General features: G+C 38.6%; 1 protein-coding gene across 1 annotated transcript in view; it reads left to right on the top strand.

Moving 5' to 3' along the window:
- Positions 1–2321: 2321 nt before the first annotated feature.
- Positions 2322–25915, top strand: part of LOC135248251 (voltage-dependent calcium channel gamma-3 subunit-like) — a 42321-nt gene continuing 18727 nt past the window's right edge. Inside the window, exon 1 of the mRNA XM_064322653.1 lies at positions 2322–3636. Coding sequence (XP_064178723.1) covers positions 3426–3636 — 211 coding nt within the window. The 5' untranslated portion in view covers positions 2322–3425. The remainder of the gene's footprint in view (positions 3637–25915) is intronic.

The raw sequence follows: 25915 nt of genomic DNA, 5'->3' as shown, positions 1-25915 counted from the left end.
AATAGAATTAATTAAATGAGAATGACAACAAGTGTAAAATAAGGGCCTGGAAAATGAATTCCTCATGATTTTATTTGGTCCATGAAGAGGTGACTTCTGCAAAGAATTACATTTGTCTACAGCAGTATTTCCAAAGTAAAACATTTTAAATAGTCAACTGATGTCATGGCTGTGGGTGTCTCTAATGAAATAACAAGTCATGTAGTTGGCTTAACAACTTTTTAAATAATGCAAAGTTAACATTAAATATACTGGGAGTCAGTGTAATTCTGTAAAACGTTTAAACAAATATATGTCCTGAGGTTGAGGTGAAGTTTGTTTTCTTATATTGGAAGTTTGTCCTTGAGTTGTTTGGTAGTTGAACTATACCATGCGTTATGGTTATGATCATAATGATTGTACCATTGCTGATACCAATGTCTTTATGGCATCTTTGTTAAGCTATTAGACTATTCTTTCTAAAAATGTGCTCCTTGAGATAGCCCTTGCAGTAAGATTCAATTCCATGTGTTTAACCAAAACCAGGCACATTCACATCCAACAGAATATGTTTCCTTTATTCTTTTTTCATTTCACTTTACAGAACTTTCACTTTACATCATTGACCTCAGCTCTGGAACCAAATTTAATATATTCTGCCTAACCTGAATTCACATCCTATTTATTTAATAAACTTAACTTCCTTTCTTCTATAGGTATTTCTTATTTATTATCAGTGTGTGCTTTTAACATATTTGGTGGCTCACTTGGTAACAAACATTAGCATTAACATTTAGACATTTACAAAGAAAGGAATGTTATTCTTTTTCTTTCCATTTTTTCTCATCTCTACCGATACCTGTAATTTCTTTCAAACTGAAATCAAACAACCAACAAATTGCTGGTTTCTGATACCTAAAAAATCGGACATGACTTATACTTTGGCCTTAAAAAAAATTTGTCTGTTTGTTTATACGGGCAGCTCCCTAATTATTTCTGCTGCTTAGTCCTGATCCTGTTGTTCTCCAGAAGCTAGATGAAATGAATGTCTTTGTGGTTTTCTGTCGATTATGAACTGTACAAGGCTATGATGTCATCTTCAATTTGGCCACTCCAGTCCAGTTCAAGGAAATGAAAAGGGTGGTGTGTGCAAGGTGTATTTATTTCTGTCTAATCTGGATGCAACTGGAATTTCTCTAATGCGTGAAATATGGGAGGGGGGTTGATTTTCTGACAGAGAGCAAGAATAATCCATTCATCTTTAGAGAATGGAACATGTACTCTGACAAGGACCGCCAAATGACATTTTTAGTCTTGCGCTCCCTGTTCGAGAGGGATGAAAAGCCTGTGTAGACATGTTGTGAATATTACAACTAGGGTAGAGAGAGTAGCTGCTCATTAGGAATATGGCTTCAGAAACTTGGAACACATCCCTTTGCTTGGTATCAATTTTGATTTATGTTTAAATAATGCATCCCTTTATTCCTATTGCAATTCAAATATACGCTTTGAATTTAGAGGGGGGTCAATACTGGGTCAGCCTGATTCATGACAGATACGTATGCCAGTGGACATGTACTTTTCAGCTTTGTAAGGGCGTTGACCCAATCATGTTTCAAAGTCACCAAATATAGCATTTTGCTAATGGTCAAATGTCGCTTTTGTCTCAGATACAACATTTTCCTGAACCCTGTCTATTGAATGAAAAGTATGATTTTAATAGATTATGAAGATTCACAGTGGGACTACTTATGATGGAGACAGAAGGCCATTGTGATATGAATGTGTTGTGAACTGATTTACGAAGTTTCCAATTACATGGTTGTTTGCCAAGATACATGGAACTTATATGAGGATAGTTCGTGTGTAAACAGTTCATAAGCCGTGTGTGAACGTAAGTAATATGGTAACGTATTTTCCCACTGTAAAAAAAATGTCTCGCTCATGTTTTATTTTAAAATGGAACTGTCGATATCCTTTAATCTTAAAATACCTCTCAATGAGAATGATTTAATAGAAATAGAGACCGCGGTTCTCTCTTTTCACCAGAAACACTAAACACGCGTGTAATTTATTACATTCGTCGTATGATGCTTCTTTGCCCCGTATTCTATATTTCATTGCACTTTCCCTTAGAAGATGTATAGGACAGTACGTAAACCTATGTGAAATGCCCTCCTCAAAGAAATCTTAGAAGATGTTAGTGGCTCTTTAAGTATGCTTCTGTTCTCCAGGGTCCAATTCTTTATGCATCACTTGTCAATATTTTTGCATATGAAGGCTTAAGTAGTACATTGGAGGGCCCATGAGCGCTGTTCAGGCGGTGGTGGGGAGAAATCCGGAGATTATGAACTGACTCGTCCATTCAGAACCACGGACAGCAGCGAGCGCGCTACATTTGCAACGCTCAACTCTCCCCCCCGGTTCCACTGTGGGCGTTGTTTCAGCTGAGCAGATTCGGGGAGAACGTGGGAGCTGTCATTTCATAACCACAACTGCCAGAGCCAGCATCAATACTACAACTGCTGCAAGTACAAAAATGATAAATGTTGATCTTTTGAATTGATTTATTATTTTTGGACAGGTGCCTTTTAAGTGGTTGGCTGTATGCCCGCTGAATTTTAAGATACATGTACGCGTGTATATCACTTGCTCTTCTAGACAAGACAGAATTTTCAAGTATTTATTAAAGAGCAACGGTAGAATGCAACTCCCTCACCAACTCGGATGTTCGTTGCTGTGTAATATTGTTGAAGATACGCTGATGCTTTTGCGATGGAGGGGGAAAGCTACCTTGGATTAACAGCAAAAACATTTTTCCTGGCTGTATTAATTATCCATGTTAAAAACTAAACCTGTTACCCCATGTGCGATTTCTATTCTGTGAAATTTGCGCGCATGAGGGATTGCATACGTAAGTGGGCTAGTAACTGTGTTATTTTATTCGAAATATTTATTGTTTTAAAGGGATAAGAACGATTTAGGATCATAAATACAGATGCATCTGCTGTTTAGTATAATGTAACGCTGCATTTGTTTTTAATCAGATTAATATCCTTATGATGTTAATGGTAGATACTCTTACTGTTATTTTAAGCTCTACCATTTCGTCGCTCTCTCTACTCTATAAGAAGCACGCATCTTATGTGATTTCTTTACTTGGCGCTTGCTGCTCCGGCTTCGGGAATGGAGACTTTTCCAGGAGCTGGACACAGTGTTCCTGCTTTTGTGTGACACGCGGTCATTAAATGTCTGCAAGCTGGGGAAGTTAATCAGCACAGCACCGTCTGTAACCACTATTATACCAACACCTGTGAAAAGTTGAAGATAATGGTATTCTTTACTGAAGTGGACCGGAGTTTTCTGTCGGGAGCCGGCATGCCACGCGGGCCAGGAGACCTGTGAATTGCCCCTTGCTGCCTGTTCCCACCCTGGAATAAAGCATAATGAGGATGTGTGATAGAGGAGTCCAGATGTTAATTACTACGGTGGGGGCTTTTGCCGCGTTCAGTTTGATGACAATCGCGGTGGGAACTGACTACTGGTTGTATTCCAGAGGCGTGTGCAGGACTAAGACGGCAAACGATAACGAGACTAGTAGGAAGAACGAGGAAGTGATGACCCATTCGGGACTGTGGAGGACCTGCTGTCTGGAAGGTAATGGGTTTGCTTATTGATCAATTTATTGAAGGCAGTCCAAATAAATCGTTAATTTCCTATTTTTCCCTAATTTTTTCAGTTTAATTCCATATTATTTTTATTAAACAGTTTATTATTTTTCTCCAGTGGTTGATACTTGATTTTGGCCTTGAAAATGTTTTCTTTTCATTCCTTCCGTTCTTTTCTTCACCATGTCTGTGATATGTGCTACCTGTGGTATGGTATTTCGTGCGACTGTTAGTCTAATACAAAATTGTTACAGCGGCGTCTTGATCTTTAAGATAACCTGTGGAATTCTGTTCTCTCCAAGTTTGTCCAAGTGAATTGTTAACAGGGTAAACAAGAATAACCATTGGACTTGAATACAGGATATAAAAAGAGATATAGCTGACCACAGTATTAGAAGCACCATTTTATTATTTTTAAAGATAGGATACACGATTTAAGGCATTCAGTGCTTTCACGTCATTTAAATGAACGGTTATGTCTTGAAGAAACTTCAATCTATTTTGAACATACAATGCATTGTATTATGAACAAATTGTACCTTGAATCATATTATAAATTTGATAGATACAAGATACTTCTGTGTCGCAAGTGAAAAAAATAGGACTAGAAACATTTCCTCTGGCTGGTAGAATGTGAATGAGATAAAATTTTATTTAACAGTTTTGTTGAATCCTTTGTTTTAAAATAATGTCAGCAATGGTGTGCTGTATGATAAAGTGCGTGTGTTGTGTGTGTGTGTGTGTGTGTGCGTGTGTTAGAATACAAATACAAATCTGTACACTGATGAGTTACTTAAATGCTTTGTATATATCTGAAGGTGTTCACTCATTGCAGTAGGATCAGGGTATATACTGCGCAAGAGGATCTTAATGATCAGACCCATTAAAAGAAATCTGAAAATATTCTAAGTAAATATTCTACCAATACCCAAGGTTTCATGATTGAGGAAGTTTTGTCCTTTTCATACCACAAACCACAGCCATAGCTACATCTTTTAATGACATTACCCAATTATGTGGTGCTGGTTTGTCATCGGGAGTTTATATAAATTATTAGGCTTTATATGTGTAATACTGTGGTAAAATATACTTGTTCTGTAAAACAAAAGGCCTTCTTAAACCTTGATGTGTGACTTCGGACTTGATTTTTGCATGATTTTCATTTTGGTGGCCTTGACCTTCTTAAAAGGAAACGCTAATGTACTAATATCTCAGGGTTGAGATATGCATCAGCATTTTATATGGTTTATTTATTTCGTTTTCTTTAGTTCTGTTTGTCCATCTAGTCAATCAGAAAACATTACCAAATAGGCATAGGCAATTTTAATTGAATGCTGCCAGTCCTTTGATTTGAAATTCAGTGCATTCAGTTTAGGTTCAGGTTTAGACATACAGCCGTGTGCCGATTGCTAAATGTGCAGTAGTTATAGCATATATCCATTTGTGTATTTATTTCACTATAATTGAGTGATTCAATTTTACAACAGCTTAAAACCTAAACTAAAATGATGCGTTTGATAATGCCTCAGTTTCTCACTTACAGCCATTGGTCACCTTCCCCTTTTACTTAATGTGAAAAATTCACAAAAATACAATGTCAGGTTGGTTTTACCCTGCTGTCATAACTTTGATATGTCATCGCTTACTATCGTGCGCCATACAATGATGCAAACACAAAACTCTAGCAGTCATCGAACGATGTTCCTTTTGATTAAAAAGCCCCCTGTAGCTCCCAGTGGTGACAATGTCTCAGTGATTACTGGATTGCTGCTGTTGCACTCACTGCCCATGACAGAGCCCCATGCCAGTTCGCTGTGTTCTCGGAGAGATGCAATAGGAGATATCTGCCCGGTATTTTCATAATGTAAGGACCGCAGTCATTCAGTGACTCTGTATTAGCAGTTCTATGAATAAATGTAGCCAATATTAAAAGATCAAAATAAAGGATTATCTGCCAGGTCTGCATTGCAGTTCCACAGCTTTATTTGTTTATTTTTGTTATTTCGCAAGCCTAGGGAAGATCATAACCCATGAAAAAGATAGAATCGACTGGGTGCTGCTGAGCATGAGCTAACATGAGAAGTCCTATGCAATAGTCATTTGTATTTCATCCATGAATACGGCAATTGTGTTCATAAAAATGTAAGTTCTCTATGTACAATAGATATACATATGAAAGGAATAAAGAAACCAATGGGCCAAGACTCAGTTCATAAATGTATGTGACTTGGTATAAAGGGCTGGCCCAGATTTAACAAGGCTTTAAAACACAGCAGTTCTGTTACTGCTAACTGTTAATTGTGTTGAGTGGGTTTAATTATTATCATCTACAATTTGCTTTCCACACCCGAAGAGAAGATAAATATAATTCATATCTTATGTTTATTAGTGAGATTCAGGAAATATGTCCAGGCATAGTCATTGCTTGATTGTTTTAATTTTAAAAAATATGGTTATGAAGGTGTGTGCTTGTTACACATTATCATGGCTAAACAATCACTATTACTCAAACTGAAGATGAGCATGTATGCATCATATACACTGTGTGCACTCAAATTGTATAATGTTTTTGGTTACTCAAATATAGAAACACATACAAGCACACAAAAAATGCACCCATATGCATGCATAGAAAAACATGCACACATACATATGCATATGTGGGATGGCTAATCCATGCATGTATATTCCCTCAAACCTGGCATTGCAACTACCCAACACTGCCAATAGTTGTTTAGCAAGAAAAAACAGTTACACACTTGTGTGCACCAAAGAAGCCAAGTGCAATGTATGGTATGTGAAATCACTGAGTAGGTGTGATTCTAGAAAACCTTAACAAATCAAAGCAATGATTTTAGCAGTATTTGTGTAAAATATTCTAATGCTCAAGATAAGGGTTGTTTCCCATAAGATTAGCCAAAAGCAATAACTACATAATTGCTTATCTGAGAATCAAGATCAAGGTTTTTCTGGGCATTATATTGTGCAATGTCTTCATCAAAAAAGCAGATGTATATTTTATCAATGCATTGTGTGGGTTATGTTGAGATCGAAACAAATTAAGTATCGAAGAGTGTTTCCTCACTCTGATTCCTTTAACCAGTTGTATTTTCTAAATTCAGCTTTAATGAACCAAGTGAGACTTCATTAAATATCATATACTAAACGGTAGCTTTCCGGAAGTGAAAAATGAAGATGAAAATATCTTGGTTAGAAATTGCATTTTATGATAAATTCTGAACTGATATTTAATGCATTGATCATTTATGTCACCCTTAATAAATATCAATCTTTGGTAGTCAGATTAATGATCACCAGGATTTGAGGAATCTGTATAAAGATTAAAAGTGAGAGGTTATCATTAAATGACAATGTCCATGTTCAGAGAAATGCATTTTCTAACCTATTTCTTTCATCTGAAAATATTTGTCCTGTGTGTTATCAAATGTAACAACAGTTCACATTCACATTTTGAAAATGTGGCAAAAATTGATCTTCGGAAGCCACCATTGATCAAAGACGGGAACATCGTGAGAGGCTGCTGTGTACAGGATGCATTGTTCCTTAATGGCATTTGTATTGGGCAGCTACAGGTATGCCCAGGCGTGAAATTGATGATGTTCGTCTACAGGTGCAAGTGTGTTTCAGGTGAAGGATTGGCTGAGTGCAGGATAAATGATGAAGCCGAGCTGCAGAGGAGAAAGGGCGAGAAAAGCAGAGCAGGGAGGGGATGAGGAATAGGACAGCTCTTCCCTCTGTGTGCACTCAAGTAGAACCTGTCTCATGTACTCTCATCAGCCTGCTCCTAGGCAACCAACAGCCCTGGCCTGGCTAGAAGGCCTTCGCTGCGACTCAGTGCTTTTCCCCTACTTTCTCTGCCGAATCCGGGGAGATACTACAACCAGCGGTCTGCGCAAAAAAAAAAATTGTGGAGCAAAAAGATAATGCGTATTGAAAAGCTTTTCACTGCACACGTGCCCTGGGTGTGTTTTTCACTATTTTGCATAGAGTGCACATGTCATATTATGGAGCCATGAGCTTTTTGGCCAGATAGTGGGAGAAGCATACCCATATCCTATCAGATAATGAAGGCTTTATCATCATTTGAATACATTTAAATGTTTAAATGCTTTTTTAAAATTATGAATAAATGCCACAGTAATGCTGCATGTCTGCCGTTTTTGCATTTTGACTTTCAGGGACAGGATGCTTCCTCAGTTTTACACATATTTAAATGTGCCCTTGTCCCAATAATGGGTGTCTTAGGTGATGACAGCCCTCTGTTGTTGAAGCTGTGCTTTTTGTCATATTTTCAGTCGCAAGCTGTGAAGTACGTACAGAGTAATATGGGCTAATTAAGCGGCCTGGCATCGGTGGAGCGGCACTTTTGTGCTGCTTGGCTGCAGACCGGGAAGGGAAACGGCTGAGTGCCCCCACCATTAAACACATTGGAACAAATAGGCTTTGATGGACCAACTCTCGCTACCGAGTACAAAGGACTCCAAGCTTGAAATATTAATGTCCCCTTGGGTTAATTGTTTGTGTTGCACTTATAAGTGAACATTCAAATATAAGTAAACAAAGAGAAGTACTGTGAGCTATACATGTGGAATTTGCCAGTTTTAGTGAGGGCATTGGTCAGCATTATGAGTGGACGAGGATATAGGTCAGTGTGTGATAAAGAGTGAGAGCATTGTACAGTCTGATGAGTGGATGAGGACATAGGTCAGTGTGTGAAAAGGCTAAAGCAGCCATTATACTATATAAGACATTATTTATGTAATAGGTGAGGGGGTTGTTAGGAAATTCAAATATAGTAAAAAGGGAGTAGTGACATATCATGTGGATGCCAGAGTGAGGGTTGGTCAGTATTATGAGTGGACGAGGAATAGGTCAGTGTGTGATAAAGAGTGGGTTGAGTCAGTATGATGAGTGATGAGGACATAAGTCAGTGTGTAAAGAGTGAGGGGTGGTCAGTATGAAGAGCGGATGAGGACATAAGTCAGTGTGTGATAAAGAGTGAGGGCATTGGTCAGTGTGATGAATGGATGAGGACATAGGTTAGTGTGTGATAAAGAGTGAGGGTGTTGGTCAGTATGATGAGTGGATGAGGACATAGGTCAGTGTGTGATAGAATGAGGGTGTTGGTCAGTATGATGAATAGATGAGGACACAGGTCAGTGTGTGATAAAGAGTGAGAGCAGTATGATGAGTGGATGAGGACATAGGTCAGTGTGTGAAAAAAGAGTGAGAGCATTGGTCATTATGAGTGGATGAGAACATAGGTCAGTAGTGTGGTAAAGGATGGGGGTAGGACTGAGCAATAAGGACAAAAATCTTAAAATCATGAAGATCATATCAGTTTATAATGATAAAAGCTGATATAAAAAAATATATATATAATCTTTCCCTTAATTTCAGCAAGCTGTGGCAGTGTGGTGTGCAAAAAAATTTTTGTCCAGGGTCCCGATATCTTGGGCCAATAACCTGTATAAGCCTCTTGAATCCTTCCTTTTCCAGAGTCGATGTGCAGCATTTCTTTCGCTAGACAGTATGATAATGCACTACTGATATCTTTGTGTGGTTTTGATTTCCTGTCATAAGGCATAGCGTTAGAGGCATAAGGCAGCATCAATTGTTTGTTGCTTGGTTCTCACATCTCTCACAGCAGCTGTACTGGTGCCTTGGATGGTGTTCAAGCGACTAATACTTTTTTGGTACCTTGAACTAAAGGATGTGTGCTCTAAAGGATGGTACTGTTTCAGATGGTGGAAAAGATTTGTGGTGTTGCCTGTCTTTGTTGCCAGTGGTCTGCATGATAATTTTCAAGAAAAACAACTCTGTATCTTGTCAGACTTTAAGAAGCCAAAGCACTTCCAACAGTCAGAATTTGTTTGGCCTTTTTTGTTGACAATTTCTTCATGCTTGGAGCTTACGGTGTGAACCTTTCCTTTGTGGTCACTTGAACTTTTGTCTTCACTCAATTTTACTACTGAGTTAACAAATGTGCTTACTCCTCACCAACTACTGACGTTTTTGAGTGTATTTCAACAGGCTTACTGTCGTGTAGGTTTATTCCTGGCACACTATTGGCTAGATGAATAGCATATTTGCTTGTGTGCTATTGATGTGATCAGAGATCACTTTGTATGTGATGTTAACTAGGGCATTTTTCTAAAATACACATATCCAGGTAGTATTCAGGCAATGTTACTGAGTATCTTTCAGTGGAATCTCCCTGTCTACCCAACCAATTCCACAAATAAAACTTTGTCTGTCTGTCGAGAGTAATATTTGAGTCATTCCCAAGTAATGGGAACAATCTGTGTGTCTAAAGGACCTGAGTGTCTATAACACATATTTTCAAAGAAGGTTTATGGGAGAGAATTCCCACCACATATGCAGGTATGTGCCTACTGGTCCTAACAGGAATTTCATATAAAGATATGGTGTGCATTAATTAAATATGAAATCTGGTGTACAGAGGAATGAAGAATATAATAGCTGACTTAAAGCATACCAGTTGGTGAGCCATATTTTTGGAGGATGCAAAAATATTATTCCAAATTGAATCCCAATATAAACTGGTATTTAAACTGCACGCTCCAAACAGGCAAAGCGAGTACTAGTGTAATGAGAAACTCAGTTATTGTAAAGGAATGGATGATTTTTCTTCTTCTACTACCTCCTGAATTGCATTGAAAAAAATATTATGACCATCCCGTTTTATATATATGCAACAAACATTCTGCACATGTCTACCTTCTCATGTTGATCAAAAAAACACTTAGAACCCACATTGTCCACCATATTGGATTTTCCACCATTTAAAATCTTTTGCTAAATGAATTTTTCCTAATTCTCTGACAATTTGCCCGATTCTCATGGGCAAATTTGCCCGATTCTCACTAAATTAGGCACATGTTATCTATATCACGTCCCTATGTTCAATTATAAGGTAAATTTTGTTGTAAAAGTTGGCTTGAGGACAGTACTTTCAATTTGCAAAAATGTATAACCATGGCCAAAATATGTGTACCACCAAAATACTTACACCAGTTACCACAATGGTGAACTTCGGGTATGATAGATAGTCATAGCGTGGATGAGCATGCCCAGGCTCAGAGTTTTATAGAGCAATATGGCCTGTAGGGGGTTCTTTTAGCAAATTACTCATTTCCAAAGGCTCCATCAAGCCAAATTGTACAAAATTTGATAGGAACCTTCAAAGCCCTAAGCCTGACAGCCAACAGCCCTAAGAATACATCCCCCAATATATACCAAATATAACCATGCAAAACTTGTGGAGAATATATTTGACCACAGATCCTTTAAGTCCAACTACTCTTCAAATTTGGATAAAATACAAATTGGAAAGGGACCCATGTAGATCATGTGTACCAATGTCATGCCCCTAAAAAGCTCCCTCCCCCCCCAACACACACACAAGCTCAACTTCAGTGTGCAGTTCCTGAGCTATATCCTAGCTATATATAAAGCTATATTATGTTTTCTACACGTATAACAGCCTCAAATTGTTTCATTCTTTGTTCAAAAAAACATTCCTGACCCCTGGATAACACCAAAATAACAATATTGATGTTTCTATATTAATTAGGCTAAGACATTTCTTAAAACACTTCCATGTAAAAAATGACATTAAATTATTTCCCAGCAGCTGGCTGTAAGCTAGTTAACTTGAAACTATCTAATTACCATGGAAAGCGTGCATGGTGTACTATAACTGTACAGATGAATGAATGAATGAATCCTTACATTTATATAGCACTTTTCCGAACGCTCAAAGTGCTTTACAGTGATGAGTGGGAGCTCACCTCACCCACCACCAAATTACTGCAAAAACTGTAAGATGACTTGATTTAAATTTCTATGCAGGTCAACTTTTGTAAACACAAAGAGATACCATTGAATAAATAAATAATTCATAGCATCTTGGTCACAGCTTCACTTCTCTATTTTAGACCAACATGGGGAAGGGGATTATTCCCAATAAACGCCATTACCATTGCACTAAATATAGGCTAGAGATACAATGCTATGGAAGTATTTTTGTAGCAAAAGTCACAAATATGTAAATGGTTTCACAAATCTGAAAATGGGTTTTCACAGAAATGTAGACGGTTTGACAAATATGTAAACAGTTTTACAAATATGTAAATGGTTCCAAAAATATGTAAATGGGGTTTCAAAAATATGTAAATGGTTTCACAAATATGTCGAATGGATTCACAAACATGTATAATGCAAGTGGCAAATATGTAGAAAGAATTCGCAAATATGCAGAATGGGTTCACATGTATGTAAAATGTGAGTTGCAAATATGTAGACTGGGTTCACAAATATGTGAAATGCAAGTCGCAGTTGTGCGAATGCAAACACTTTGGTGGGGGCATTCAGATTTATGAATTTGTGAAACCATTTACATATTTGTGAAATTGTTTACATATTTGTGAGGCTGTTTACATATTAGTGAAACCCCATTCACAGATTTGTGAAACAATTTTCATATTTGTGATGTTTGCTACCAAGTTACCGCCATACAATGCATTCAGAAAGGCTGTAATGAAGTGCATACAGTATTCAGCACTAGTGACTGTCTCTGAGTGCACTGAGTGGTGCATGCAGCATAACCAACTGTGGCGGAACCCAGGGGATATTAATTATAATCTATTGTCTAGATGTTTCACTTAGGAGTAGAGTGTTTTACTTGCATTTCACATTGCATGTTCACTTGTGGGCAAGACAGGACAGGCAGAAAGACAAGGACCCTCTGTGCCCAACCCTCAACATCGCTGCTTATTATTATTAGTATTATTATTATTATTATTATTATTATTACTATTGTTGTTGATGCTGTTTTTATTTAGAACATTTTATGTTTTTGTTTGAGTTCCCATGCACAAATAAATAGCTATTTTATGCTGGTTTGCACCATTACAGTGGAATAAACTACACCAAAATGAGTGTGCTGCACATTGCCAAAAGAAAAAATATTTATACTTTATTTGTGTGTTCTGAAACATGAAAAGTAGTGATAAATAGGATTTTTTAATTAACCTCAATTGAAAATATATAACCGTATCAAGCATGCATGCAACATTGTCAGATTAAAATAGTTTAATAAGAGCATTTTATCCATTCAAATTAATTGCCATACCCGAACAATTTACATTAGGTATAAGCTAAATATTATCCATCATAAACTGTGGAAATGTGTTTTGTGAGATTTTCAGAAATTAATTTAAAGCTTTTATTTCTCACATGCAATTGTGCAATACTCATTTAAACAAAATATTTCCTTGCTCTGAAGTAATTGGTGAAAATGATATCTGAATCAATGTACTTTTTGGCTTGGCATTCTTTAAAGAGATTGCTGCTTGTTTTGTGATCTTGGCTTTGTGTGAGCAGGTTATGATTACTGAATACACATTACATTAATTATGTTCTGAAATATTTAAGATGCATCTAGGTTATACCCTGGAAGTACTGGGTTGCAGCAGCGTTTTTCTTCTTTTTTTTTCTTCAAAATTGCATGCTGGGCAGTATGCTAATTTCAAAGTGTCTGATGAAGAACTAGAATCATCATTCATGAATATGTTGGCCATTATATGGTTTATTGTGTTTCTTCTTCTGACAGAGAGATTTTGTTGTTGTTTCAAAGCTTCTGTGATAGCGTAAATATTCTTTAAACCGTTTTTAAGACCACCTTTTAGCATTACCGTTTTAAATCCTCTAAGCATGGGGCAGCTTAGTTGAAACCAGTTAAAAAATATGTTATTTTGTAGTGTTTGGGTTTGTACATAAACCTACTCATTAGGCCTCATTCACAAAACTTTTCTCATATTATGTTTACTTTTGTTCTTAAAAATGTTCCCACAAAAATCCAAAATGGGATTCACGGCATGCAGACCTTTGTTTTTATGCATAGGTGTTTGAAGTGATAAATGTTGACTGTTAAATTGTCTGCACATTTTCTGCGCAATCCTGTTCATGTAATTAGCATAAGGAAACAGCCGTGAACAAATAGAGATAAGAAAAAAAATGATGAATGCTGAAAATCTCTTGGAATTCGAACACACAGTTTACAAACAAATGAGATCATACCCTTTCTTTCTTTTCAGTTACTTTCAACTGTTGCATCAAAGTGATTTGATAGCTACTTATAGCAATGTCAACTACTTACTCTGTCGAACCAATGTTCCTCTAGGAAGGCTTTTGTGATTCTGGTATTTTAACATATTTTATCACAAAGTTTATAATGCAGAAATTGTATTATTTTTCTAAATGCTTAAAATCATTTAAAAAGCTGGAAAACTAGGTAGTGTTGGCAAGCTGCATAATCTCTGATTTTGCTGAACCATGCTTGCCAGTTATATTCACATGTCCACGCAAATTAATTTGATACATATTTTATATTGAAATACTGCTTGATACATATTTAATAACTCAAATACTGCTTGTAAACATGAGTACAATTTTCTTTTAAAAATCCAAAGGCTAGTTATCTCTATTATGAGTCACTGACATCAATGTACATAACTTGCTCTGTTAATTCATGTTTCTGATTGTTTTATTTTTACTTTTACTTTATTGTATTTTTATTGAATTGGCAATTGGACCAATTTGATTATTAAAACCAGTGCTAAGAACTGCCCTGTGTTATTAGGTCTAATTGAAAAGGCTTGGTCTTGATTATGCTGTGCATTGTATAGCATATAAATGTGTGAGTACTGATCAGCAATGCTTTAACAGAGGAAATAATTGTGCTAATCTTCTGGGTCCTTTGCTGAGTATTGTATTATATTTTTCAATGGTTTTCTAGTTCATGGCGTAATCATAATGTATAGTGTGTAGAGTTTGATGCACATGCTTTTTCCATAAGAATCTACATTGTACTTCTCCCACTCATGGAAACTATCTGTGTTTTCATTAATTTTATTTGTTATATATATATATTTGTTCATTTCTGCATTTTATTTATTTTAATCCCCCCACCCCCCACCCCCTATTTCTTTAGACATTGTAATCAGCAGTTGTTTATACTGAGTCACTGCTTTGCCTCTCTCACCCACACAAAGAGCTCTGCAGCTGAACTGCATGCCCCCCTCTGATGTGAAGACTAATGGGACACTCGCTGTTTTCCACGCCAGAGGGCACACAATACTACAGGAGAGAGCTATTTCCAAACGGAGGAGAATTATATATGTCATCGAGAACAACTGGCAGTTGTAGACATCTGGTATGACAACAGTAACTTCAGAAATGTTGCCCAGCTTAAACCAACCCATTGCTGTCTCCCACTTGCAGTTATGTAATGACACAGGACCACTGTGACAGCTGACCCACATGGAAACCCAGTGATGATAATTATGATGATGATGACGATGACGATGACGATGACGATGACGATGACGATGACGTTATTATTATTATTATTATTATTATTATTATAGAGTAGTAGGAACAATTGTGAAATGTGAAAAAAGTGAAAATGTGTCACATACATAGAAACCAATGCTCTTATCAATTCATTTTTAGGTTCATAAATTGAGGATTATCTGCACAAAACATATGAGTGATATGGTCAGTGCAGTCATCACTACTGGCAGACATTTTGAATCTGCTCATTCACAGCACTCTGATGGTTCCTGTCTGCTTAGCACTTGTTACACAAAACATGAAACTGCTCACTACATTCCTCACATATTGTGTGATCAATCTCCATCAAACTTTATGGCGCAATACTTCACTGAATAAAGTAAGATTAAAGGCAGGTATCACATGTGTGAGTGAGGCTATGAATGAGTGGAGGATAGTTCTGAAGCACCTGAAAGATTGCAGTTATATTCCCTCAAAGAAAGTTCGGAAATAAAGGCTGTTTGGTGTTTTATGAATGTGGTCATTTACATCCTCCTACCCCAAAACAACAGAACAGTGGCCTGAAAATTGAAGTTGTCAAACATCCACCACACAGTACCAGCTATGGTCATATGTGGTGCCGTCCAAAAGCATATTTTAATACTCAAACTTGGAAAATATAATATTTTAATAATGTTTCATTGGAATCAACCAAAACTTTTGAAATGATGTAAATGTATAGTGTTTTTAATCACTCAGTGGCCACTCGGTGCCCCTGCTCGTTAACGCAAATAGACTACTCCTCAAAACAGTGAACCATGCAGGTTTTAGTTTTTGTTTGATCGATCTTGAGGGCAAGACAATGGGCCAGATGCATGATCTGAGCAACTTTGACCATGGTATGATTGTGGGTGCCAGATGTGGTGGCTCCAGCATAAGCATCTCAGAAATAGCTGCCCTCCTGGGATTTTCATGCACTACAGTCTCTAGTTTACATTTGTGCATGATAAACTAGAAACATTTAAAAACAACATGAAAGAGGTCTGAGGAGACTTGTTCACACTAACAGATGGATAGGGGCATTTTATAACAGAAGTGTGCAGAAAGGCAGTGGTGTGCAGAAGTGCATCGCTGAACACACAACACATTGAACCTAGAAGCAGATCGGCTACAGCAGCAGAAGACAATGCGGATTCCACTCCTGTCAGCTAAGAACAGGAAGATGATGCTACAGTGGGCAGGCTTTGTTCTGACCATGTGCATCCCTTTATTGCCACAATCTACCTTTTTCAAATGGATACTCCTAGCAGGACAATGTGCCATGTCACAAATCATGCATCAAAGCCTTCAGTTTACTCCAATGACCTGCCCAGTCACCAGATAACCCAAGAGAGCACCATTGGGATGAAAAATCCATGTTTCCACCACATTGTTGAATCCATGCTGCAAATAATTCAGTCTATTCTTGTAGCAAAAAGGGGTCCTACTTGGTACTAGATAGGTACACCTCATAAAGTGGTCACTGAGTGCATACGATCAGATTAATACACTCAATACACAGTGTGTTTTTCACAGGACAGTTCTGATCATCCCTGATAGACTGATGATACCTAATTGAGTCTGAGTAAACAGTACTGAGAATGCTGTGTCAGTAGGTATGCGAGAGCAGGTCCTTCAGTCCCTGGCCTGTATGGCAGAAATAGTGTCCGCCTGGCAATAAGGGGACTTGAAGTGGCAGAATGTTTTCAGATTGCTGCAGTAACCCTGCCAGGCACCATGGTGAGCGGAGATGAGGCTCTGCGCTCCTGTTAAATGGCTAAGTGCTCATGGCAGGGTCAGAGTGCTGTGTTCTGGCTGTCACTCGGGGGCGATGTGTTACTGCCTCTTCACACATAGCACGATGCTAACTGATAGCCCATGTACATACATACATGCTTTCTCACTTTCCCTCCCACCAAGTCTTTCAGACTACTGGGACACGCTCATCTCAGGGTTGATTGAATCATGGCTGTTTCCCACAAGCATACTGCTTTTGTAGTAGTATTGTAGGAAAAGCAAGGGGAGTGGTTGTTTTTGCCTTTTGTATTTGACCTTATTTCTGTACTGGAACTTTTTTTGTAAATAAAGAACTGAATAAATGAATAGTTTTGGGGTTTTTATATTACTGCAATTTAACTGTATGTTTCAGATTGGCAAAGACAGTTTTTGTGTATATTTTCGACTTCAGGAAAATTTTAGATGACCTATCAGATTTGCATTGGCAGGTATTGACATTCAGGGATGGAACAGAAAATATTTGACCAGGTTGATTTGACAGAGTTCATTCACAGCTATTGCCATATGTACTTGTTTTTATATTGTGCCGGTACTTCTTTTCTACAGTGGTCTCAGGGTGTGTGTGCTGGATAAAATAGGCCCAAAGCAAAATAGTATTAAATGCATGTTTTGAAGAATTATCAAGTAATATGCTTATATATAAACTCTGGAGGCATAATGTCGCTTTAAAAGCTGCTTTAGCGTTACTTAAAGTCGATATTCTCGCTTTAGACCACAAATCCTCAAATGTCCTATACCTGTCATCAGAAACTTCGCTAAACATCTAAAATATCCTTAATCACACACAAAAACTGTCAGGGCCAATCAATAGCATACACTTGAAATAATATCAGAAACCCCAGAAAGTAAAATAGCCCCTTAAATATTGAACCTGTACATGTCTTGGTTTTTTCTTGGGTGACTATTTATTTATTTATTTATTTATTTATGTATTTCCTGCCAATACTTAGCTGGCTAGTTCTGGAGAGGAAAACTCAGCATGACATTGGGTTCCTGGAGGGCATTGGTGTTTTCCATTAGCTTTTTTTCTTAATGATACTTTTAGATTTCATACTGTCGAAATATCTCTTTGTGTTTATGTATGTAATTATATTGCACAACCTTGAACCACAATTCTGGTTCCCACAGTATAATTATGCTTTGGTGAAGACCCTTCAATAGTTTTGGTCAGTACAATTATAATTGCAATATTGTATGTCTATGCAGGTAGGCTTCATATATTTGCATTCAGTTTAATCCCATAATACATGGTACTGGTTCTGTTCACTGTCGTCATACACAGAATTTGTACTCTTTTTAGTGTATATTAGTGGTTGGAGCACAGCTGTAGATCTGCATAGCACAACCGGTTATTTCTCTATTAGCTAATCTGTCAGCACTGAGGGTTGGCGCAAATAATTCTCCAGTGACTCATAATCCATTAAAAGCTGGATCCCAGCATGTGAGGGGAATTCTCAGTCTTTTGATTGATCAGATTGATCATAGCATCTCCCAGACCAAGGAGACATTCAGATAAAATATCAAGGATGCTGTGGTTTAGGCATCAGATCGATGGGATACCACATGTGCTGTGCCTCTTTGTAGGAAAATTTCAATTTCAGGCCACACGCCTGTGGAGGTGTTGGGTCCCATATTAAGAATGTGTCTTGATGTCTTAAAGGAAGGTAGTTAAGAGCAGACCACCAGAGTGCTGCAGGGATTATAATGCAGCTAAAGTCACTCAGTCCTCTAAGGCGGTGGCTGTCTTCTGTTCTGCAGCCACAATGCTGGCTGAATGCAGACCACACACCGCAGTGCAGCTGGACCACATTCTGTGGGGGTAACAAACCCGCACGTAATTCAATTAAACCCATGCTGGAGAGAACTGCCTGCAACTGTGGACGGCCTCTCTGTGGAGATGAGGCCTGGGCTTTTGGTGAGAGCCAGCAGCTCTCTTTGGGTGACCTATATCGCATTCTCCTGCACAGTTCCGCATAAAAGTGTTTTAATGGAAAGTTAAATGAAGCATGATGCCTGCCTTAAAGGACATTGATGTGACAACGATCATTCTGTATGTCTGTGCATGTGTGTGTGTGTGAGAGAGAGAGAGAGAGAGAGAGACAGACCTTGGACCTGGACCTTGAGGGCTTCTCTGCTCTTCTATGCCCAAATGACCAGGCTGCTATTAGTGCTCTCTATCAAACAGATTTCAGTGTCATTAGTGACTAATGTTGAATAACTGCATTTGCCAGCCATGACTGTACAACCTCCACGATCAGCTGCACAGCCATTGAGTACGACAGCAGTGGTGTCAGGAAAATGTGCAATGCCACAGTGTGTGATTCTCCAATGTGTAATGAGTAGGGCTGTTAAATGATTTCAGGAATCTATTGTGATAAATAATACGCTATTACAAAATAATTATTGTGATTAATCACAAATTTAATCACACATAAACACATAATATCTAGAATACAAATTTAATGATCACTTTCGGTGCATAGACTGAGGTCAGTGCTGGATTCATCATATCAATATTCCATTCATTTGTAGAGGGGTAGAGGAATTGTATATATGCATTGCTGACTTTTGAAGTGAAATTAAATTGAAGGTTTGGCAGCAAGATACCGCAGTTTTAATCATACATTACCCAGTGTTCAGTGCAGCACTTTTCCACTATTTTACTTTTTTCTTAATTTGAAATTTCCAAGTAATATTTTTTTTTTTGGCCCATCCCATTTCTGCAGTATCCTTTGTGAACATGGGAAAGAGTCGGCTAGTGCATGCATGTACCTGCTTTTAGCTGATGCTTTCACTCTGCAGGCGCTAGATCAACCAGGTAGGTTGTTGTTATGTAAAGATCGGAAGCAACACCCATTTGGATGATGTACGGCAGCCATTTTGTGAAAGACTTTTTTTTGTTTTGTTGGTTGAACAAATAGCCATGACTTTGACGTATTCCTAAAACAGCCTCATGCCTCGGCCTCATGCCCTAGTTCTTCTCACGTATTGACTTGCAGGAGCGTGTGTTTGTAGGTGAGGCATGCAACTTTGATGAAAGTGCTTATATATGATAGTAATTTATTTTGTGCTATTGCGCCATGTGGTGTAGACAGTGATATTTTGAAACTCTCTTTATCAAAACCTATATGGTAATCATGACATGTAGGTTTTGTAAGATGTTGTGTGGGTATTAATTCCCATTTGAGGAATGTTTTCAGTGGAAGCAATCAAAGTCAAACGCATTTGAATTTGTCTTAAAAGGCATGACACCTCCCCTTTGAGAAAACATTGATGTGCACATAACTGCAGGAATGTGCAGTACAGTGCATGCCTGAAGGGAGCTGAAGCAGTGATGAAGTATGAATTTGTTTAAGTCATAGCTGCCTGCCTCCCCCCTGCACATTGTTTGACACTACAGATTATAGGTTTATGATAATATACTTCAGAGCTGCCGAGCTGAATGTAAAAACTGGCACTCTCAAATTTGCACTGGTAACATGGCTTTACCAAAGATTTCCTCATACTTGTAGCATTTAGTTAAATTATGAAGAGGGTAGTTAATCCCAAGGCACAAAGAAAAAAATCCCAGGAGGATTAATATCTAGATGAAGACTTTGGATAACAACCGTGTTCTTTAGAGACCATTAAAACAAAGCCCTGATGAATATGCATGGCTTGCCGTGTCAAAAGCTTGAAACGAATCATTTTTTTAGCTCTGTGACTCGTCCCACTATTATGGGAAAAAGAATTTCAGGAACTGGCGAAAAACAGCTTGGTTTCCACAAGGCATCCATGCTATTGCTGCCTCTTTCTCTCTAATTTGTATTTTAAAGTGCTGCCAGGTTTTCACTGTTTCAGGGTAAAGCAAAGCTGGCAGCATATTTGTGTGAACAGCTTTGACAGTAATCTTTAAAACGCATGGTGCAAAAAACCAATACCAATGGGCTTTCAACGGCACAATGAAGATATTCTTTGAAACATTAAGGGCATCAAACAAAAACATCCGTGTGTTTGAGGCTAAAAGCTGAGCACTGACCGTTAAACATCAGGGCAGCAATGAAGGATGCAATGCAGCCAGCACTGCTCCTCACTCCTATCAATTCACTCAACTTCCGACAGTATTTGTTTGTGGAACAAAATGCACCAAGTACTGTACTAGAAGCTAATCTTTCAAGCGGAAGAATAAGCATCCATGAGGAGGGAGTGGTTTTATCGCTCACTGCTGTCATGCAGGAACAAAAAAAATGCACCATTTCCAAACTCATGTCATGGCTATCGCTACAGAAATATCCTATTAAGGCATTGGATAGATCTTGAGATGTACAGAATGTTTCATAAAATAATAAGTTAAACAGAAAAAGTAATGCACAGCTGCACTTGATTTAACAGTAGGGTCGAAAAGTGGGTCACTATTGGAACAGCTGGAGGTAGAGACTGAAGGTCATGGCTGTAGACTGATGATGGGAGAAATAAGGTGCTGTCTTTTCTGATACATCCTACGTTACCCATTCTGTATTGAATTTGCTGTAATGAAATAAAGCCAGTAGGCCCTCTAAAAGAGCAGGTTTATAAAACTGTCTAATAAGTTCAAATGCTTTCACTTACACTTTAAAACTCGCCGCTCCTGTTTCATTGTCGTATTACTTCAGTTACTTACTGAGGATCTTTTTTAACATGTCATTCTTACCCACCCAAATGAATGAACTTGGCATCTTATAGGTTAAAAGGCTGAATTTAGCTTCAGGGCCGTGTGTGGCTTAACACTTATGCTCATTCTGGGCATTCTCCAGAAGAGAGAGAGTGTCTATACCATTAATGGTCCCACGTTAACTTCCAGCTCTCCATGATAGGGGCGTTGTGGGAGTCTGGACTACCCAAATATGTCCTCTGAAGACACGACTCGTGTTCTTTGAGTAGCACAGAGAAGATTACAGCTTGAGCGGTTTGCTCCTGCATTTCTCTGAGTTCCCCTTAAGGATGAGAGGGGAAAATGACTGCCCTCTGCTTTGGCTGAGGAGAACGGTGAGGGAAGGTTTTTAAACCACTCCTATCAGGAACATATAATCTTAGAGACGGCACAGACACTCCTCTCATAAGGATGCTTATTTGCAGCACCGAACGCTCTGTCAATTTCCGCACTTGTTCTCCTTGAAAGTCAGGCTGTTAACATTTGTAGAAAGACAGAGAAAAACAGATTGAATAAAAATGGCAGAATACATTTCAGTTTAATAATAAGTTTAATAATACATTTCCTTTTGCCAAACATTCTCTTTATTTTATCCATTTCTGCCTTTCTCTTCCTTTGTGTCCCTGCATGGGGAAAGGTTTGGGAAGCAATAGGAAGGAGGCTTGTGCAGCTCTGGCAAAGGATATCTGATTTGTGCACATTTAATCTTGTGAGTTCCCCCACCCCCTCCACCCCGCAGACCACCCCCCCCCCCCCAACCCCCAGCAAAGCTGTCGTATTTTAAAGACATCTCTGTTGAATTATTCACTCCAGTGGCTTTTGTGTGCGGCCTGTTTTCTTCGGCTGAAAGGTCTAATGCCCAGGAGCGGCTTCCTGCCCTTTGCTCACTAGGAGGAACTAAAGCTATAGAAACGGACAAGATGTGGCGCAGTCCAAAGGCTGGAATTAATTGAAAATTCCTCTTCCTACAAGCCCTCTCCTTCTCCCTCCATCAACAGCAGGACATTCGTCCTATTCCATTAGCCCTGGTGTGAGATGCAGATGCCGAGGTGTCTGGTTGTTTTAAGTGATTTCCAGGACACATAATGTCACCGTGGCTGAGGCTAGATCGGGCTTCCGTTATTCCTCACTATACCCAATCTAAAGCTCACACGCCCCAGGAAGAATATCAGTGAGTCACTCATTTCATGAGTGCATCCCATTCATATAGATGATCCTGGCTTGAGATATGTGTGCTTAACATCCCTTTGTGAACACTTATTTTCCCTCTGTGCATCCTGGCTTGGGTGTCTTAGGTAGGATAAGCATGGGAGATGCACACTTGGGATGGCATCTCATTGAAATGTAGGTGCGTCCTCCTTAAAATAGAATCCGATCAACACATATGTTCCCACTTTTTCATGCAAATACCTTGCAGCGCCAAGTAGAGGGGTTTATTAACTGAATGGAATTGGAATGGGAGCTCTGGGCAAATTCATTTTGTCCATCTGCGGGTGCGGATTGGGATGAACTAATTTAACTATATTCAGTGCAGCTCTGCATGGATCAGCCATTTTGGAGTTAAGCACCTGCTTAGCTCAAGTGAGGGTGAGCATGTCTCAGATGCACATAAATCCTGTGAAGATAGGAGTATGTAAAAAGCACTGGAGTCAGGATCTGGCCAATAGTGAGCACGGTATATACAATCAATTACTTATACACATAAAAACATAACCGTTGTTATCTCATATTCACTTAAAATATTCTTTAAACATGCCATTATTCATTAGAACCAACTTTAGGTTTAAGATATGCTTTCTAGAAATATTTAATCTTTTGCCTCAAAGGCACTGAAAAGTTTTTAAGATGAAAACGACTTTATTGCATCATAAATTCTTTCATGAAGGGTGCTGTGTTCTTTTTTCTCGAGGGACTAATGAGATAATGACATTAGCTTTCCTGTTAAGAGGATAATCGTGTCTCCCTTTAAAAAGAGAGGTTATTTACTGAAAGAGTGTTTACAGTGATCGCAGCAGAGTAGTGGACAGATAAAAGACAATTAAATATTTTCCTGTTTAATGTAGCAGGCCCTCTTTGGAGCTATTTGGACACCACTGCATCTGTCGTTATGGTAAAGTGCTGCATTTTGGTAGTTTGGGTTATTAAAATGGAAACATATGCCTAACCATATCAGATAGATTCTAAAAGCAGCCATGTGCTGCATGATTATACTGTTTACTGTTGTTTTTGGTTTTTATTTTTGGTTTGTAATACATAGCTCTAAACAATGTTGTGCTTCTTCTACCTATGCAGTTTCATATTCAGATGGCCAATATTGTTTGATATTTAATCATTTTTTTGCCATAAAACAGGAGCTAACAAGTACATTTCCTATCATCTATGCATGCTGTCTGGGTTAAATTAAATGTCTATTCCGTGCTCCGTCCAACTCAACATATGTGTTTTTGTCTATGCCCAGGAATGTACTACTCTCCTGCCCAGGCTGTGGTCTGTCTTGCATAGATCTGTAATAGCCAAGCTCAGTCAGACCCCTTAAAAGCATTACTGGTGAATGATAATGGATGGGCTGATGAATGGATTAATTATCTGTGTAAATACAGATCATGTAATTTCTCCATTCACAGGTAGTTGTGTGACACCAACAGGTCAAGATAACAAAAAAAACAATTTTGTTTTTACTCACTACAAACCAGTGATGTACAATCCACTGAGGGCTACAAGAGGATAGAGAGCAATAGCACCCTGTGCATGAGGGATCTGGAGGCAAATGGCAGGTGACAGCAGTTATTAACAGCTCGACCCTCTTGACATGCTGTGGGAATAAGGAGATGCATGCCCCTTCCTCCTGTATACACACACACACACTCGCACACACGCACACACACACACACACACATATACACATTAACATACAAATGCACACTCACATACACACACATATGCACACTTATACACACACACACACACGTACACACACACACACACATACGCACACACACGCATACACACACAGACATGCGTGCATGTGCACGTGCACCTACACACACATACATACGTGCACACACACACACACACACACATGTCTGCGCACAGAACTTCCCTTTAATTGCCTATTAGGTGGAGCCACTTCCCAGAGATCTGGGAAGGCTGCTTGCTGCCCTTCTGTGATTGTGGCTGCATGCTTCTACAGAGCTACTTTAATTAGAGCCCAAATCTTTCCTGCTTCATCTTGACTTTAAGATACTTCAAGAGACAGGTTTTTCTTTTATTTTTTAAAGAATAGCCTGTTCCTTTTTATCTCCTGTCTTTGAATTCTTCTTGCTGAGTTTGGTAAGAATTTGAAAGCTGTTGCTAGAGTTAGTAGTTTGTTCTTTTTTGTTCATGTGTGAACATTATTAATTTATTTCATTTTTTAAAGGGAAACAATACCATGACAGGCAAGGGGGTCTTGTGTTCTGTTTTGTGTTCTATTGTTCTGGCTGGGGTCTTTAAATTGTGATGCTCTGTTATGGCTGTTGTCACCCTTTGGACTGGAAATGCACAAATTTGCACTGCACACACACACACACACACACACACACACACACGTACGCACACACACACACACACACACACACACACACACACGTACGCACACACACAAACACACACACACGTACGTGCACACACAAACACACACACACACACACACATACACAGTGAGTGGCATGTCTCTCATTGATCTGTCTTCCTGCTCCCTCTTTTCCTTGTTAAGGCAGCTCTGCTTGTTCCACTGAGTCGTGACCTTGAGGCTGGTGGGCTCAGTAATTGCGGCTCCTCTTCTCTCACCTCCCTCACACAATGCAGATCAAACTGCGTCATGCTAAACAGCCATTGCTGGGATTCATTCTAATGCATCGATATCTTCACTGCTTAATTGGAGTGAAACAGAAAACAGTGAAAGCAGAGCGATCAAGTCCTGCCAATAAAATATGAGATTACGAAAACGTCAATTGAATTGGAAAAAGTCAGTATGTTCCGCACACGGGGTGTCATGTGTTGGGGTAGGTGGCTTGCACATTCACATGGGGTTCCGGCTGAAGCAGTGTTTTCTGTAATGAACAAGCTGCAGACTGAAGATTTGGGGCTGTAACCAGATGGTTGTGTGTTCAGTTCCCAAATGGGACATTGTAGTTATACCCTTGAGCAAGGTGCATAGACTAGTTACAAAAATGCATAAGCCTACAGTACAGATGTATAGATAGGTAACATGATAATGTATGTATGGAGTCTGTGGTGCATATGAATAATGTACTGAGTAAGGCAGGCAGCAGCATTAACAATTAACACTTAACAGCAAAGATCAATTTTCTTTTCTCATTTTTGCAACAAGGTAATTATTATA

Source organism: Anguilla rostrata, chromosome 2, assembly GCF_018555375.3.
Source record: "Anguilla rostrata isolate EN2019 chromosome 2, ASM1855537v3, whole genome shotgun sequence".
NCBI classification, from domain to species: Eukaryota; Metazoa; Chordata; class Actinopteri; order Anguilliformes; family Anguillidae; genus Anguilla; species Anguilla rostrata.
Note: the sequence above shows the minus strand (reverse complement) of the source record. Positions and strands in the feature narration are given on the sequence as shown.